The sequence below is a fragment of the Nicotiana tomentosiformis genome, chromosome 1 (genome assembly GCF_000390325.3).
Source record: "Nicotiana tomentosiformis chromosome 1, ASM39032v3, whole genome shotgun sequence".
In the NCBI taxonomy this organism is placed as follows: domain Eukaryota; kingdom Viridiplantae; phylum Streptophyta; class Magnoliopsida; order Solanales; family Solanaceae; genus Nicotiana; species Nicotiana tomentosiformis.
This window is the reverse complement of record NC_090812.1, coordinates 35,301,712-35,318,758: the sequence shown is the minus strand read 5'-3', so window position 1 is coordinate 35,318,758 and position 17,047 is coordinate 35,301,712. Positions and strand designations below refer to the sequence as shown.

Below are 17,047 nucleotides of genomic sequence, written 5' to 3'. Positions count from 1 at the left end.
TAAATCTAATACACTCCCCAAGGACTGGTAGTACAAGCCATGAGCTTCTAAGATTAGAATATACAAAGGTGGTATGAAATAAATACAATATCTGTTCAAAATGTACATAAACAGATCTTTATAAATCTAAGGCTACCATGAAAAAAAGGCAGCTACGACCGGAACACAAGTACATCTTCAAATCCAGCTCTCGTCAATCACAACAACATCAACATCCAATATTTGACCCCATCTACAACATCTGTTCGAAATATACATAAACAGATCTTTATAAATCTAAGGCTACCATAAAAAAGAGGCAGCTACGACCGGAACACATGTACATCTTCAAATACAGCTCTCGTCGATCACAACAATATTAACATCCAATATTTGCACGCAAGGTGCATAAGTGTAGTATGAGTACAACCGACCCCATGTACTCAATAAGTAACAAACCTAACCTTAGGTTGAAAGTAGTGACAAGCTGGAACAAAGGTCGGGTCCAACACCAATAGCCAACAACAGTTCATAACAACGTAAAGCAAGTAATAAAAGAAGTAACTCATAGATAAAATGCTCAGCTTAATCATGATTTCTGAAAATAGTTCTGCCTTTCAAGTATATCAGTGAAAACCCAAATCGTTTACCGAAGTTGCCAAAAATATGAGTAAGTTTGAAAACAGTAATTTTCCCAAAAATCCTTTTAACAATAAATAAGATGTTTCATTTTCCTTCCAGATAGCCAGTGTAAAATGCATCACTATGCCCATATGCCAATATGTGTGAGAAGTCATGAATGATGTGATACCGTACAACATGAGGAAGATACATCTTTATGCTTGTATGTCATGTGTGCATGTCAATGCAATGTATCTCAGAGATGAACTCATGTACTCATACTCTCAGAGTACTCAACCTCACTATCTCGCACTTTCAACTCATCATGCTCAATCACTCAGTACTGTATATGGCCAATCTAGTCCAGGGAAGATCCATCCCGGAATATATACATTAACTGACCATCAGTTTCTCAGTACTGAGTAGGGCTAATCTAGCATGTGGGGAAGATCCATTCCCAAGTATAAATGCTTCGGACAAGATCCATGTCCAGGGAAGATTCATTCTTCAATATAAATCAACCGCGCTCACTGGGGTGTGTGCAAACTCCGGAGGGGCTCCTTCAGCCCAAGCGCTAAAATCCGCACGGACAACTCACATGTTGCATGGACAACTCACGTGCTATAGTATCAATATATCAAAATTAGGCCCTCAGCCTCACTCAGTCATCAACCTCTCCAGTCTCTCGGGCTCACAATGATATGAACTAGCCCACAATGATGATATGATGTATTAATAAATAACAACAGAGATTGAGATAGGATATGCAATGAATGAATATGACTGAGTATGACATTGCAATGTAAGCAAATAACTCAACAACAATAATGACCTCAGTGGGTCCCAACAGGATAAACATATAGTCTAGACATGGTTTCTAACATGAATCACAGCTCGATAACTCTAGTACGTAGAGATTTTATGATTACATATAAGTTCAGGTAACTACATAGTACCAGAAAAATAACGGAGTCACAGTTCTCACGGTGCACGCCCACACGCCTGTCACCTAGCATGTGCGTCACCTCAACACCAAACACATAACACGTATAACCAGGGTTCATACCATCAGCTCCAAGATTAGAAGAGTTACTTACCTCGAACAAATCGAATCCAAAGTCGAGCAAGCTAAACAATGCTCCAGAAATTCCATTTTGCGCGTATCAACATCCGAACGGCTCGAATCTAGTCACAATTAATTTGATTCAGTAAACAAAAATTATAGGAATTAATTCCATATCAAAATACTAATTTTCCCACAAAAATCAAAAATTATACTTAAAAAATACCAGTGGGGCCCACATCTCGGAACCCGACAAAAATTACAAAATATGAACTCCCCTTCAACCACGAGTCCAACCATACCAAATTTACCAAATTCTGACAACAACTCGACCTTAAAATCCACAATTCTCATTTTCAAATCCATAGGCCCAAATCCTCTAATTTCACCTAAAAACACGTAATCTAGTCGAAATACTCAATGATAATCCAATATTATTGATTAACAATGATCACAAGTGACTTACCTCAAGTTTTTCCGCGAATTCCCTCTGAAAATCGCCCTAAAACCGTGTTGGAAATGTTAGAAATGAAGCCAAAATCGCGGACCTTGTTTTTAACATTTTGTCCAGGCTTTTCGCACCTGAGACCCCCTATCCGCACCTGCGGAACCGCTTCTGCGGTGCAATTGCAGCTTCTGCGGAAGCCACTTGGTTTCCCAAACTCCACACCCGCGCTCCATCTCCCGCACATGCGGAGCCGCTTCTGGGCTCCATCCCCCCGCACCTACGGAACGTGCCTCTCCCTCAACTCCGCATTTGCGGAGCCTCGCTCGCAGATGCGGTTAACCCCCTCGCACCTACGCCCTGTCCAGGCTAGCCCAGCTCCGCTTCTGCATAAAACGAGCCGCATCTGCGGCCAATTCCTCGCATGTGCGATCACACCAGAAGACATAAATTTTCCAGATTTCTTCTAAGTCCGAATTTGATCCGGGACCTCAGCCAAATATACCAACAAGTCCTAAAATATTATACGAACTTATTCGAGGCCTCAAATCACATCAAACAACGAATCATACCCCAATTCAAGCTTAATGAAACTAAGAAATCTCAACTTCTACATTCGATGCCGAAACCTATCAAATCAAGTTCGATTGACCTCAAATTTTGCACACAAGTCATAAATGACATAACATACCTATTCTAATTTCCAAAATCGGATTCCGGCCCCGATATCAAAAAGTCAACTCCCTCGTCAAACTTCCAAACTTAAATTTCTATTTTCGCCATTTCAAACCTAATTTATTTACGGGCTTCTAAATAATTTTTCGAACATGCTCGTAAGTCCAAAATCACCATACGGAGCTATTGAAATCATCAAAACTCTATTGCGGGGTCGTTTACACATAAGCCGACATCCGATCACTATTTTAACTTAAGCTTTAAACCTTGTAACTAAGTGTTTCAATTCATTTCAAAAGCTCACTGGACCCGAACCAATTACCCCGACAAGTTATATAACAACTGTAAAGTATAAATTGAGCAGTAAATAAGAGAACAATGCTGTAATACTCAAAACGATAAGTCGGGTCGTTACACCATCGAGCCTAGCTGACAACACTAATCCTTTGATTAATATTAGATCATTACGTTTATGTTATATCTAGTACTCCATTTACTAGTGGTTACCCCAATTATTTTAATTTAGTACGGTTAGGTGATAAAAATAAACTGATACTAGTACTATATATTAATAATTAATTAAGATGAAGTGTTGGAAGTTAGCGTGGATCTTATGTCCCTTAGCGTGGATCTTATGTCCCGTTGCAAATATAGGGCTCTTTTGATCAGTAAAATGTGAATTTATTAAAAAGTTGATCCCTTCCAATTTCGTTGGAAGAAAGAAAAAAGAAAATCCCTCAATTTCATTTCTTCGTTCCCAGCTACACATCAAAAAGGCCCATTACCCTCAGCCTGTGTCCCTGTATCATGGCTAAGTTCTAATGACGCACCGGCGGTGTACTCTCAGGCGACTTTTCCGACCAAATTCCCGATATGGATCCTTGATTTACAATCTTCTATTGCCGTTCTCTTCACACACGTGACAGAAACAAACTGAAATAAGAAAGAAAAAAAAGATGCTGGGAATTTCATATGGGGAGCTATTTCTCCTGCTTGGCGCTACTGCTTCTCTTATTGGTACTCTCCCTTTTTTATCTTTTTTTTTTTTTCCATTAAGGTAATATTTGATGTAAATTCCATAAATTTTGAAATACAATAGTATATGTTAATTAAACTGGGTTAAAAATTATCATTGAATAATTAAGTTTGATTGCGAATTATATGCAAACTATCAATTATGCTTCAATTCCAAACTAGTTAGAGTCAGCTATATGAATGTCCTATATCCACTTCACTTTATTCAGACCCTTTTCGTTTGATGTACACTCTATAAATAAGTTGATGGCAGAGTTTCATAAATTTGACCTTTCGAAGTGGTAATAATTTTGGGAAGTATTGCTTTTAATTGCACTGGGGTTGTTGATATGTGCATATTTCAATGGGAAATATGTAGTTCATTATGTGTGGTGTGTGTGTGGGCGAGCGCGTTGCAGATGAATAATGGTTTGACCTTTTAAGAAAATAAATTGTGTTTTAGGACCTAAAGATCTGCCAATCATAGCAAGAACGGCAGGCAGATTTGCTGGGCTCTATGTTCAATTGGCTCGTGGTCAATTTGAAAGTGTCATGCAGCAGTCTCAAGCTCGCCAGGTTTCAAACTTCTGTGCTGCTTCATAAATTTCAATTCGCGAAAAATGATAGGTGTTTCGTGTCTATATAGCAGTTTTCGCTTTCTCTTTTAAAGCTGAGTTTTGTATTATGACTAGGACTAATATAGACTTAGTTATTGCTCTTAAGATGATTGGCTAAATTATGCTTTGTATCGCATAATAGCTTGAAATGAAATGTTACGACTTGTTATGTTTCATCTCGAGTTGTTTATCAGGTGCATAAGGAACTGCAAGATACCATTGCTCAGCTGGAAGCCATACGTCATGAAATTCGAAAAATCTCGTTTATGAATCCTGGTCCATTGACGTCGAGGCTAGTAGACAGCATCAACACAACAGCTGCAAATGGCACTGGTATTTCTTAGTTTTTTTTTTTTACTGAAAAATATTCTTATTCTTTGTGACTCCGACAAAAAATTCTTCGTCGTGAGAAAGTTGAAAATGGACCTCAAAAATCTGATGAAGAGAACACCATAGTTAAAAAGGGACCTCAAATATCCGAGAAAGAGAGCATTGTAGCAACTATCACACCTGAGGTTTTTGTTGTTTCTCTCACAATTATTTTCATCATCTTTTCCTTTCTTTTCAAATGGAAAGACTTATGTGAATAATAATTATCAGGATCATAGTTCAGGGAAAGCTTTGACTGATATGCACAGCCAAGCCGCTGCTTATGCTAGATTGGCTGAAACGACACCTTTGGAAGCCATTTCTGTAGATAAGGAAGGTCTGAGTGAACTGACTGATGAATCTGGCAGTATTATTGTGCTCCCTGTCTCAGCAGAGAGTGCAGGGTTGTTGCCAAAACGTAAAGGTAAGGAATCATTTCGGGGATTCTGATTGCCTCATGTCTCTTTTTCAGTAAGTCCAGTGGTCCTATTATTGTGCATACAGAATAGTTTTCTGCTGTTTGGTAATTATGTACTTACCATTCGACCTTGCAAAATTGTGTGCATTTCTAAAGGTTCAGGACAGGATCTCTGCAGAATCCTTTGTCAAGTCTTGTAACCTTGCTTTGCTTGATTATAAAGGGTAGGATAGCACTTGCTGTTGCTAAAGTGAGGAGGTCTCAAGCGAAGGAGATTAGGTGTGGTTCAAACTAGCAGATTAAGTCTTTTTTGTGTTTAATTAGCCAACTCCATTATTATCCTTGTATCAACAAAAAAAATGTCCAACTCCATTATTAGGAGAACTAAATTAGCTCATTACCAAAAAGTTGAAGTTATTGTGATTAGAATTAGCTGAAAGCACATAGAATTCCATTTAAACGGGCGTTCCTGCATCAAGAATCATGTTCTCTTTATATGATGGTGATAGGGTGGCAGGTGTCATTTATATGACAATCTAATCTTCTTCCTTTTTTTTTTTTTTTTTTTTTGTATAATGGTGGTTTCAAGACTAGCTTGTCCGTATCTCGAATATTCCACCGGGTACCTGCTATTTTCTAGCAGCATAGGTGCCCGGTATAGCAGCACATAGAATTCCTTTTTAATGGGCGTTCCTGGATCAAGAATCATGTTCTATTTATGTGATGGTGATAGGCGGCAGGAGTCATTTATACGACAATCTGATCTTTTTTTTAATTATAATGGTGGTGTCAAGACCAGCTTGTCGGTACCTCGAATATTTCACCAGGTACCTGCTATTCCTAGCAGCATAGGTACCCAGTTACTCTACCCACTGAGGCTTAGACAGATGGAAAGAAATGAACTTGCGTTTTTGCCTATGCTAGTTATGACAATCTTATCCTGCACTAACATGATATTGGATTTCCTAGAAAGATTTAAAAGACTCAGGCTTGCAATTCCCCTCCCAAAACTCACTAACCAAGAAGCACCTTGTAGATCCAGATGGGCTCTATGACAAAATAGGTTTAAATATTTACATGCTTCATAGCTGCAACACGAAGAGTGGATATTTTTTGAGAATCAACTCCAATCTCCTATCTATGCCCTGTGCGCATACAACAGTTTGTTTTATGGTTTATTGAGATTTATCTCCCTTTGTTGTGTTAATTGTTTTTTCCCCCCAAAAGATGAAGCAAAGGGGTCTGACATTGTGTTAGAAGCGATATTGGAGGCAGAAGTCGCAAATAATGCCAAAGAGTTTTTCTCACAGCCACAAAACCAATTAAAAAGTGACTGAAGAGGTAAGATGTACTTCCTTTGGTCCGCTTATTGATTACCTTTTATTCTTGAATCACGAGCACATGCATATGGTTCAGTTTATTTGTTGGGCTAAACATGGCAGCCCTCATAATTTCACGGTAATCAAATTTTATGTGCGCTATCTCTTTGCAGTTATGTGAAAAATGAACTTATAGCTATGATCTTTGATATGTATATGCTCTTATTCCAGGTACATTTAAAGAAGATTTGCGCATTAGAAGGCAGAGATCAGCTTCATGCCAAGTGAGCATGTCAGCTGTGGATGAAAGATTCCGTGGAAAGATGGATAATTTAACCCCAATTCGAGTATATCTCTAACTGTGGTTTTTGAGTCTTGTACCTAGTCTGTTTAGATATCATGGGCATCTAAACAACATAAGATCCGCGTTGCCACCAGGCATCAAAGTCATATTGTTTGACATGATAACATATACAAATAAGAAATGTCAGTGGACTTTGATACTGGAGTTCTGCATATTTGTAATGATTTCTAAATTTCGTTTTAAAATGCGGCAAGGCCGTAGTATACAGTTCCAAATGTACTACTTTGCAATATAGTTGGCCGAATACTGTTGATCTAGTTAAGCAGTGTTATCCCTTACGACTAGTGTCACGGATGTTGAGCTTCAGGACTTCGTGGTGTAACTAATGTAATTTACCAATTTTATGGCAATGTCCCCTAAGGGAAATGTAATTAATCATCAAAGGACCAAAATTGGAAAACTTAGCTATACGTTCAATTTCAACCAAATGTTGTTCACATCTACCAAACTATTAATGGATCGTGCGACTACTGTATTTTTAAAAGTTACTCTTATATCATGTTCCCATTTGTCTCATATTTATCACTCAGCTTCGGACCTACTTGTACGAGGAGAGGATACAAAAATGTCTTTGAAATAGACATTTAACCCACATTGATTGACCCGATTATACTTGCCATCATTTTCATTATATTAACTTTTCCATCAAAGTCTTAAGATTATACACTAAACAGCAACTGTATTGACTTTGAAAAATCACTTTCCCTGTCAAAATGATCATAAAAAAATGAAGTGCGAAATTTGAATGATTAATAAAAAACATACCCAAAAGAATAATTTAGGTACTAGTAAGATATTCAACAATGACTATTCAAAAGAACACTTGAAAACAAAAGAGTAAAAGAGGAAGGAAGGTTTTTCATTGCTCATAAGCTCAATAATTTCACCATATATCATGACTACCTCTCAACCAATCAAATTTGACTAAAAATTAGAAAACCTATTCCTATATGATTTTCACTACAAAACCTTATTAGACGTGAATTAAAGAAACTAACAAATACTAAATTCTAGACAACTTTGGATTACTAATAAATTTTGATTCAATTACAACAAAAATTACTTTCTAACTCTCCAATGATTACGATCAATTTACTTGAGATAATATTCTCAATTTTTGAATCTTATTAGCCATTAGGTGTGGTGGAATTGACAAATCCCACAATGATGCAATAGTGGAACCAAATTACAACCCCAACTGCAATTACACCAAAAATAGGTGGCTTAAGTGTAAATACTCTTTTTTGCCTTACCCGCATCTAAAACTTTTCCCAAATCCAGTCACTTCATTCTTACAGTAGGCTGTACTTATACCCCGCCGTGCGTTGCCGCTATATCTCCTCGTCTTCATTAGCAGAAAGTTAAAAGTCCTGATGTTATGGCATCTTTTCTAAAAGCAACCCACTTCATTCACTCCAATAACAAGCTTGAAAATCACGCGTTTCCTCATTCCTATAATAATACCCAAAGACTTAAGATTTCAACTTCGGTCAAACCTCCCATGGCTGCCCTCAGCACCACACCAACTGTTGGACTTTCTGAGACTTTCACTCGATTGAAGCAACAAGGCAAAGTATGTCTTTCCGCCTCCTCATTCTTCTTCTTCCCAAAAAAAAGGAACTTTTTTTGTGGGTTGTGTTTCCTTTTGTGTAATTCTTATTTGTATTCTTATTTGCTTACGTTCTTGAATTAATTAGAGTTGGGCATTGGTTGAAAACATGGCGATTTTCTTTAATTGGGTTTCCAAGAAAATCTTGGATTTGATACTTAGGTGTGTGGGATGTAGTTTCTAGTGAGGAATTTTGTCTTTAGCTCCTATGCAAACTATGAAAATTAGTGATAAATGTACAGCAGTCAGCAGCTTATCCCCCAAAAAGAAGATTCTTACTGACTATTCTGACTTTTGTGTTAGAGAATTTTCACTTGCTTTAATTGAATTTCTGTTTTGAACATTGATTCAATTGAAAAGAAAAAAAAACCACAGAAAGTTTTTTTTTTATGTACACTGATCTTGTGTAAGATAGTCAAAATGGTTTGTTACTTTGGTGGGTAGTTGTCAAGGGTAGAAAGATGTCTTCTTTCATAACTTTTCTGTCAAAAACTGGAGCTGCTTTACCATCGAAAAGTATTTCTACTTATTATCTCTGCTTTTGAATTGAAACTCAACCTTTCTGTTGCAAAGGTGGCATTAATTCCATACATCACTGCTGGGGATCCTGACATGTCAACAACTGCAGAAGCACTGAAAGTGCTTGATCGATGTGGTTCGGATATCATAGAACTAGGAGTACCTTACTCTGATCCGTTGGCTGATGGTCCAGTCATCCAGGTTTTGATGAAGTGATTAGTGCATTTTAGTCCTATATTTTGTCCTTTACCTCTTTTATATCCTCATTCTTCTTTGCTTATCTGTTTTCTCAGGCTGCTGCTACAAGATCACTGAGTAGAGGGACCAATTTCGCCAAAGTCTTATCAATGTTAAAAGATGTAAACCCCATAGCCCCGAATTTCTAATTACATATTGACAAGCAGTAAAGCTCCCTGTTAACTATCTAGTGCAATTGTAGATACAAACAGGCCTTGCTGAAAATTACTTTATTACTATGAAGCTTTTTGTCTGCTTCCTCCAGTCACTTTGTTTATTCTGGCATATTTTGTCAAATATCTTTTATGAAATCTAAAATTATTTCTCAATATGTGACAGGTTGTGCCTCAGTTGTCCTGTCCGATTGCCTTGTTCACATATTATAATCCAATACTTAAACGCGGTACTGAAAGGTTCATGGCCACTGTGAGAGATGCTGGTGTACATGGTAATCTTTAGTTTTGCGATGTTAAATTATTAGTGTGAGAAGTGATAGTTGGACAAGTTTAATAGACGAGTGGATGATTTGGTTGAAGCCACTTATATAGCTTAGTATATTTTTGACACCGAGTTGATGTTTATTAGTGAATTATTTGACTTAAAAAGAGTTTCTAGTGTGAGAATGACTGTTCCTATATGATATGCCCCAAATAACATGAAATATCCAATGATTCTTCATGTATACCTTTATTTTGAACTACCACTGATGTGAATTTGGTCTTAGGATTAGATAGCTTTATGTCATTCCCTTGGTCCACTAACGTTTTGTAGTTCAACTTATCTCATGAAGGCTGGATTAATATTTTGTCACAAAGCATAACCTGCATGAGTTTAGCAGAGATTGCTAAACTACAAAGGGAGATGGACTAGATCATCTAGCATATGGATGATTCCTGGGAACTAGTGACTATTTCTGTATAACTTTCTTCTGCAGTGGGATAAATCTTTTGTGCTTCTGTTATTAGATGTCCTGGCATTATGAGAATTGTTTAAAATGAGAAGATGTTTTGGATGAATTGATGACTACCAATCATTTAGCAACTTATAACAGGTTAAGCCCTAATATTTTTGCAAATTTAAAGCTAGTGTTTTAATTTTGGGTTCCTTTTCCCCCCACCAGTTACTGATTAGTTTTGAACTTCTGATAATGAGGCATGTCTTATCGCAGGCTTTTCTTTCTTCCTTTTCCTTTCTATGTTATATATTTGCACTAAGACGAGTGAATTTTTGGTGTACGCATGAGGTCACAGTTAGTATTGGCTGGTTGAGATCTATAAGGTATCAAACTTTTTTTGAGGTGGAGATTCTCTACTTTTGGTATACATAAGGGTTTACTTCCGCAAATCAATAAAAATATTAACTACTTTATCTAAAGAAATATTTGCACTAAAACGATTAAACTATGTAAAAGTCTTCTTTCAATTTCCTAAAGAAAAGCATTTTGTCATCCAACTTTGTACATCTTACAAAAACTGCAGTATAGACGCATTGTGAGTAAAAGCATAAAGTTTTACAGATAGAAAAAGAAGCTGAAAACAACCTGTGGTTGGTGCAATCTTTCTGCTATTTTGCATGGTAATTGGAATTTCCCATCTTAGTTTTGTTCCACCATCTCTGTCTATAACATTTGTTGGTGGAGATGACTTATACCTTAAATAAATGTTGATTGGTTTGTACAACAACAACTACACCTTAGTTCCAAACAAGTGTTGATTGGTTTGTGTGGGTGCATATTAGCTATTTCCTGGAAATAATTGAAGATTTGCAGTGAATGAGTTTTCTTTATTTTAGTTGTTGCATTATCCAACATGGTGCTGATAATGCAGTCTTCTTTCACGCCACTGACCAAGTCTTATGTTTTCTTCGTTCCGACTTGTTATATGTCTCACTATGATAATTCTGTGTCTTTTCAGGACTTGTTGTTCCAGATGTCCCTCTTGAGGAAACTGAAATTTTAAGAAAGGAAGCTGCTAGGCATAATATTGAATTGGTTAGTCTTTGTGCCAAATATCTATCGCAATTTCCAACTCTCATGAGATGCCCCAAGGTCTCGACACATAATTTTCTTCATTTGTCTGTTTAAAAATAAACAAATCCTTTACCTCAGTCCTTAGATGTGCAGTTAGTTTCACGTGATATATCTGCTTCGTGATTACATAGCAAATTTACTTGGTCCATAGTCCACTCTGAGTCACGAGTAATTGCCTTTATGTGATTTGCTCATGCTTAACATGTGTATAGGACAATCGCATGCTATCACTTACTAGAAAAGAACATTTTTGCCATCTGGGTGAATGCAACGGATGTCTTTGAAGTTTGATAGATATGACTCTTTCAATCAAATTATGAGGCTATTATTTATGTTGCATGAGTCATGGAGTGCTTGGAAATGGTGGACAATGAATTTCTTTGTTGGTAGAGGGTGGACTCCTATATCTATATTGATGATTTATCAAAAGGAACAATTTCTGCAGGTTCCTCCATTAGAAGAGGTTATCAATTTTGTTTCATTGTTTTGTCTTCTCTTGTTTTTATTCGAATTTCTTTGTGTTATTCTTCTTTGGTGACCTTGATGTGAATGCTTGGTGATATTGCGGAATTTTTCCTCTTGTTTGGATTGAGCATAGCATTTGATCATTCACCTGTACAATTTTTCCTCAATGAAAACATATTTGCTTTATCCTAGTTTCCCATTTCAAAAATTGAATTTTCGTTTTTGTTTAGGTATTGCTTACAACACCGACTACTCCAACAATCCGTATGAAAGCCATTACTGAAGCTTCAGAGGGATTCGTGTATCTTGTAAGAACTTCCCTCTCGTTTAGTAGAAAGCTGTTTTAACCATTACCGTTTTTGCCGTTTGCTTACAGATAAGGTGCAACATTTTCAGATTTTGTTCAATGTCTTACCCTCCCTTTTGTTTCTTGGGCCTCGCTCTGGAATTTATTCACTTTCAATTATGCACATGTGGTTGCAATAATCTAGATTCTTGGCTGGTGATCACTTTACGAGCATCAGTTTGCATATCAACCTCAAGTTCTTTCCCTATACCACATGTTAATGGGTTATTAATTTGATTCATGCTTCAATTTTTAATAATCATATCTTGAGTAACAGAATGTAAGGCACCCATGAATATAGCTAGTCAATTACAACCTGTGGATTGAACAGTGTGATGTAAATGCATACTTTTAGCAGGGGTTGATTGATCTGCAGCGCTTTGGGATCATACTTGCTGATATTTATAGTGTCAGCTTCAATAAATTAAAAGAAGCTAAAATCTACATGTACCATAGATATGAGAATGTGAAAAATTGAACCAATATTTATGGATATTTCCAATGAAATCGTTCACTTGAGATATGCTGGTGAAGATGACAATTTCTTCGTTTCACTTTTACTGTTGCTAGTAAAAATTTATCATTTAGTTCTTGAACTTATAGGTGAGCTCAATTGGAGTTACTGGAGCTCGTGAATCTGTCAGTTCGAAAGTTCAATCGCTCCTGATCGACATTAAAGAGGTTTGGCTTACGCTTCTTATAATTCTCACGTCTTCCATATCATTGCCTAAGCTAGTCTTAAATTCTTATGTTCTGCATGATGGTCTTCCAGAAGTTGGTTTGATATATAGTTCAAAGATACAAATCTCGGCATACCTTCTCTTGAAGGACACCAAGAACATTGGATGGAAAATTTTCACTTCTATTTGCATCTTTAATTCTATTTAACTAGCTCATTCAAACTTCAGATATTTTCTCTCTTTTCTTTCTTTTTCCTTTCAAATGTTCAGGATGTTTCTTGTCTAATTAGAATTGCAAATTCATCCTTGGATTTGAGGAAAAAATCACTTAAAAAAAATATTTATGAAAAAAAAAAATCATCCTTGGATCGAAGAAGTGTCGGTTGAATTACACAATATTTTGCTATTTTTTTGGTGGCAATTTATAGAATGTTTCAAAGACGGGGCTTCCTTGGACTTAACCAGGTCTGCTGCCTTTTGAAGCTTGTTTTCCAACAATATTATATTCTGCTTGAGGCTAACCACTTCGGACTCCAAGCATTAAAAAGAATGCTGAGCACCATACTTGTGTTGTGATTGCTCAGATTTGCTTGGTCTAGGGAAGTTCGAGTCATCTGAAGTGAAATCTGAAAGTTAGTTCCGATTTGATTTCTCCAATACACATTCTTTTGTCTGTATATACAGTTGCATACTCAATCATGAGAATTTGATTCTTGGGTTAGAATCAGTTTTTTGAAAGTAAACAAAACAAGTAACCTTGTTATGATTATCATTACCCGATTTACTTGGATGCGTGCAGTAAAACATGGCTTTGACCTCTCCCAAGTATCTCCCTCTTATTTTTCCCCCAAGTTCTTAGACCTAAATTATTAAGCACGTAGGAAACTTGTCCTTTGTTTTTTAACAGGCAACATCTAAGCCAGTGGCAGTCGGATTTGGTATATCAAAACCCGAGCACGTCAAGCAGGTGAGTTTTCAATGACTTGGAACAAGGCTTCCCGAGGTAAAAAAAATGGTTATTTACTGTTTTGCTTTGATGCATGTATTGCAGGTGGCAAGATGGGGAGCTGATGGTGTGATTGTTGGTAGTGCGATGGTAAGAATACTAGGTGAAGCAAAATCCCCCGAAGAAGGCTTAAAGGAATTAGAGGTCTTTGTGACATCTTTAAAATCTGCACTCTCTTGATTTAATGGTAGAATCAAGGATTTTTGTTTAATCAAGCTTGACACTTCAATTTTGAAACTCCAGCTCATAGAAGCAAATTGATCTTGAAAATAGATTTGTCTGATTTAAGCTTTAAGATTTTGATATTCATATTCTAGCTTGTATTAGTTGCAGAATTCTCTTGATTTTTTGTATGATAATTCAAATTTAGTGCAAAAGCATATTCCCCAAATTGGCAACATGGGTGGCTCTAGGGTAAGACCACTAAAGATTTAGGCTCCCATGAGTCAAAAGGCCCCCAAAACTTTTTCTATTAGTTATAATTATTTATATTAGTAAGTTTTTTTAAGTTAACAAGACATTAACATTTTGTTTCAATACACTACATTGGTTCTAGTTATCAAATATTTTATTAACAAATATGAATATTTGAATAATTTAAACCAAAATTTTAAAATATTAGACAATGTTACTGTGGAATACTTAAAAGAAAACTTAAAAACTTGAAAGAAAATTTGTTAAGACCATACATTTTTTTCTTGGTTATCTAAATTAATCATATCTATTTGTCTAACTGTTGTCACATTACTTGTACTATTTCCTCACTTCTTAAGTTTTGGCTTTAGGCCTCCGATTTCATTGAGCCGCCCCTGATTAGCTACATCGGCTTCTCAATGTTGAAATTTTAGAGCAAATCCTAATAAGTAATTTTGGCAATTCACATGATACACCCTTTTTTCAGCATCTCAGCAGTCAAACTGTATGATGAGGTTTCGTTCATTAGGATTTTTGTTTACCTGCTTTGTCTTCTATTCGATACTTCAATCAGGTCTGCTCCAAAAGTGGGCAATTTCAGTTCACTTTATAACATTCAATCAACTATGCTTCTATCCTAAATTCTCTGCAGATAAATAGAGAGAATTTATCAACTGAACAACAATATAATAAAATTAAAAGAAAAGAGCTTCTAGACTTGAATCTAGTATTGATATGAAAAGAAAATTCGAGAAATTGAATGAAGAGTGTTCCTAAAAGTTTTGCGGACAGAAGACAACTTAGAAACAACCAGAGGCCTGCCTAAACTACTTAAACCGAACACAAAGATTGCTAACAAATAATGTGTCAAGCTGCAAATGAGCAATACACTTCAACAAGAAATAAAGAGGCTACAAATTAGAGTATGGAAGTATATGATGAACTTACTCAAGCCTAATGTTTACCCGAAAAACGGATAGAGTTGAATTTATACGTAGTTCTAAGGATACGTAATATAACTTGGTACAAATTGAAAAAATAAGTGGAAATATATCGAATATTGACTGTAAAAAGGAATGAATACAAACCCAAATTGAATAAGGAATGATTGATAAATGAACAAGATGAATCAATATCAAAAGCCCCAAAAAGGATAATATTTGCTATATGTTATGTAAATCTCAATAATCTCTGAATGTGAGGATGTATGAATGTCTCTCAATCTGCCTTTTACAAATGATAGCCACTCTTAATATTAGGGAGGAATCATACTTTGGATATAATTAAAAATACATAGTGGGGATCCCACGATAGATTAGTTAATCAGCTTTTCCTTGATTTCCGCAGAAATTCTCTTCCCTAGTGCGGCTATAACGGCTTTGTTGTTCCTTGGCTCGGTCTCTATCTTGGTCGGTCTCTAGGTCTCGAGCTCGACCTTGAATTGATCTCGATATTTGATCAGTCTCTGGATCTCGAGCTCGACCTTGACTCAATCTCGGTACTGATCGATCTCTGGGTCTCGAGCTCGACCTTCCAACTTCACATCACAGCTCGATATTATAATGACGAACCTCGGTCCATCATACTCCAATCTTGATTAGTCGCACGAAGGGCAAACTCGATTTTGACCGTATACATATAGTCCCCTTGTTTCTCGGAAAGAAGATGGTGAGAAACGATATGATTTTTCAACCTCTGACTAGATACATACTGACATGTGCGTCAAGCCCGATTATGATGTATGTAACAAATGTCCCGTCGGTCCAGTTACCAAGGCATTAAATGTGGGTCAGTCGATGGTTGGCCACTAGCAATTTTGAACCGTCACTGTGAAGTCTATAAATAGCATCCTTCTTTATCATTTCAAACTTTTACCTTCAAATCTCTTTTCATTCCAATCTTCACAGTTCTTTGTCTTCCCCAAAGCTCTCTATTTTCAGGTTTTGGAATTTCTTTGCTTGTTCTTCTCAAAACACTAAATACTTCACTCTCCCTTCTTCTTTGTTCACAAAAATTTAGATGGCAAAAATATCTAAAATTTTTCTGCAAAAAGAGGCTGCTTCCTCATCTCGGCCGGCCGGCGAGAAAACAGTGGTGGAGCCACGCCTTGAAGAACTTGTTCCCGGGGGGTGCATTATTGATTCCGATTTTAAGGTCGAGAAACCCTCATCGATTGCTGGTCGATGCGAGCCGGTATCGAGATATATATGCTCGACACCAAAAAGTCTTCTTGACCTGGTGAAAAAAGACTGCCATTGAGAAAATAAAGAGGTCATGATACCGGCACCGGAGGAGGCGATTACTACCCACGTGGAAGGGTACCTTAGTGTTTACACTTACCCTTTTATGCTGGGTCCCCTCGATCCGATCATCATCGATTTTTGCAAGAAGTACCAGATGACCCTCAGCCAAATTCATCCTTCTTTCTGGAGGATCGTGATACTGCTCCGTTTCTTTGTGAGCAAAATCGACGGGCTTCTCTTTACCCTCGACCACCTCGTAAGATTATATAGTCCTCAGCTTTATCGAGGTGGGCTGATAAAGCTTCATCGCCGGGCAACCAAGGTGTTCTCCTCGAGCATAGATGAAGACAAAGATCGAGGTTGGATGGGCCAGTTCATTTGGGTGAAGACTTCGGACCTGATCCCGGCTGAGAGTATGCCATTTCCCGAGAAATGGAATATGAAACGTAAGTATGATCTCCTTTTAAATTTTTGTTTGTTGTTTTACTTCTTCCCCTTTTCTTATCAGTATTTTTCTCGATACATCCGTTGCTTGGATGCAGGGTGCAGTTCCCTATCTCGAGAACTGGGTCAGGAGCCTGGTTTCGACATCAACATACGCCGAGCGCGCATGGC

The 17,047-nt window shown here is 37.0% G+C and overlaps 2 protein-coding genes across 5 annotated transcripts; both read left to right on the top strand.

Annotated features, from left to right (window-relative positions):
• Positions 1 to 3,392: 3,392 nt before the first annotated feature.
• On the top strand, positions 3,393 to 7,146 carry LOC104089590 (uncharacterized). 4 transcript variants are annotated; one of them, XM_009594519.4, is made up of 7 exons: positions 3,393 to 3,800; positions 4,261 to 4,373; positions 4,609 to 4,747; positions 4,829 to 4,929; positions 5,015 to 5,207; positions 6,429 to 6,542; positions 6,752 to 6,890. In XM_009594519.4, exons 1-6 carry the CDS (start codon positions 3,740 to 3,742, stop codon positions 6,536 to 6,538), a joined length of 717 nt encoding a protein of 238 aa, XP_009592814.1. In that variant the 5' UTR covers positions 3,393 to 3,739; the 3' UTR covers positions 6,539 to 6,542; positions 6,752 to 6,890. The 4 variants fall into 4 exon arrangements, with proteins under 4 accessions (XP_009592814.1, XP_009592813.1, XP_033510292.1 ...); XM_009594518.1 differs by lacking the exon at positions 6,429 to 6,542 and having other exon boundaries at positions 6,752 to 7,146; XM_033654401.2 differs by having other exon boundaries at positions 6,429 to 7,146.
• Positions 7,147 to 8,167: 1,021 nt separating this feature from the next.
• LOC104089589 (tryptophan synthase alpha chain) lies at positions 8,168 to 14,152 on the top strand. Its single transcript, XM_009594517.4, has 9 exons — positions 8,168 to 8,457; positions 9,067 to 9,213; positions 9,306 to 9,371; positions 9,589 to 9,697; positions 11,163 to 11,239; positions 11,974 to 12,051; positions 12,693 to 12,770; positions 13,677 to 13,736; positions 13,821 to 14,152. Exons 1-9 carry the CDS (start codon positions 8,263 to 8,265, stop codon positions 13,953 to 13,955), a joined length of 945 nt encoding a protein of 314 aa, XP_009592812.1. The 5' UTR covers positions 8,168 to 8,262; the 3' UTR covers positions 13,956 to 14,152.
• Positions 14,153 to 17,047: the final 2,895 nt, after the last annotated feature.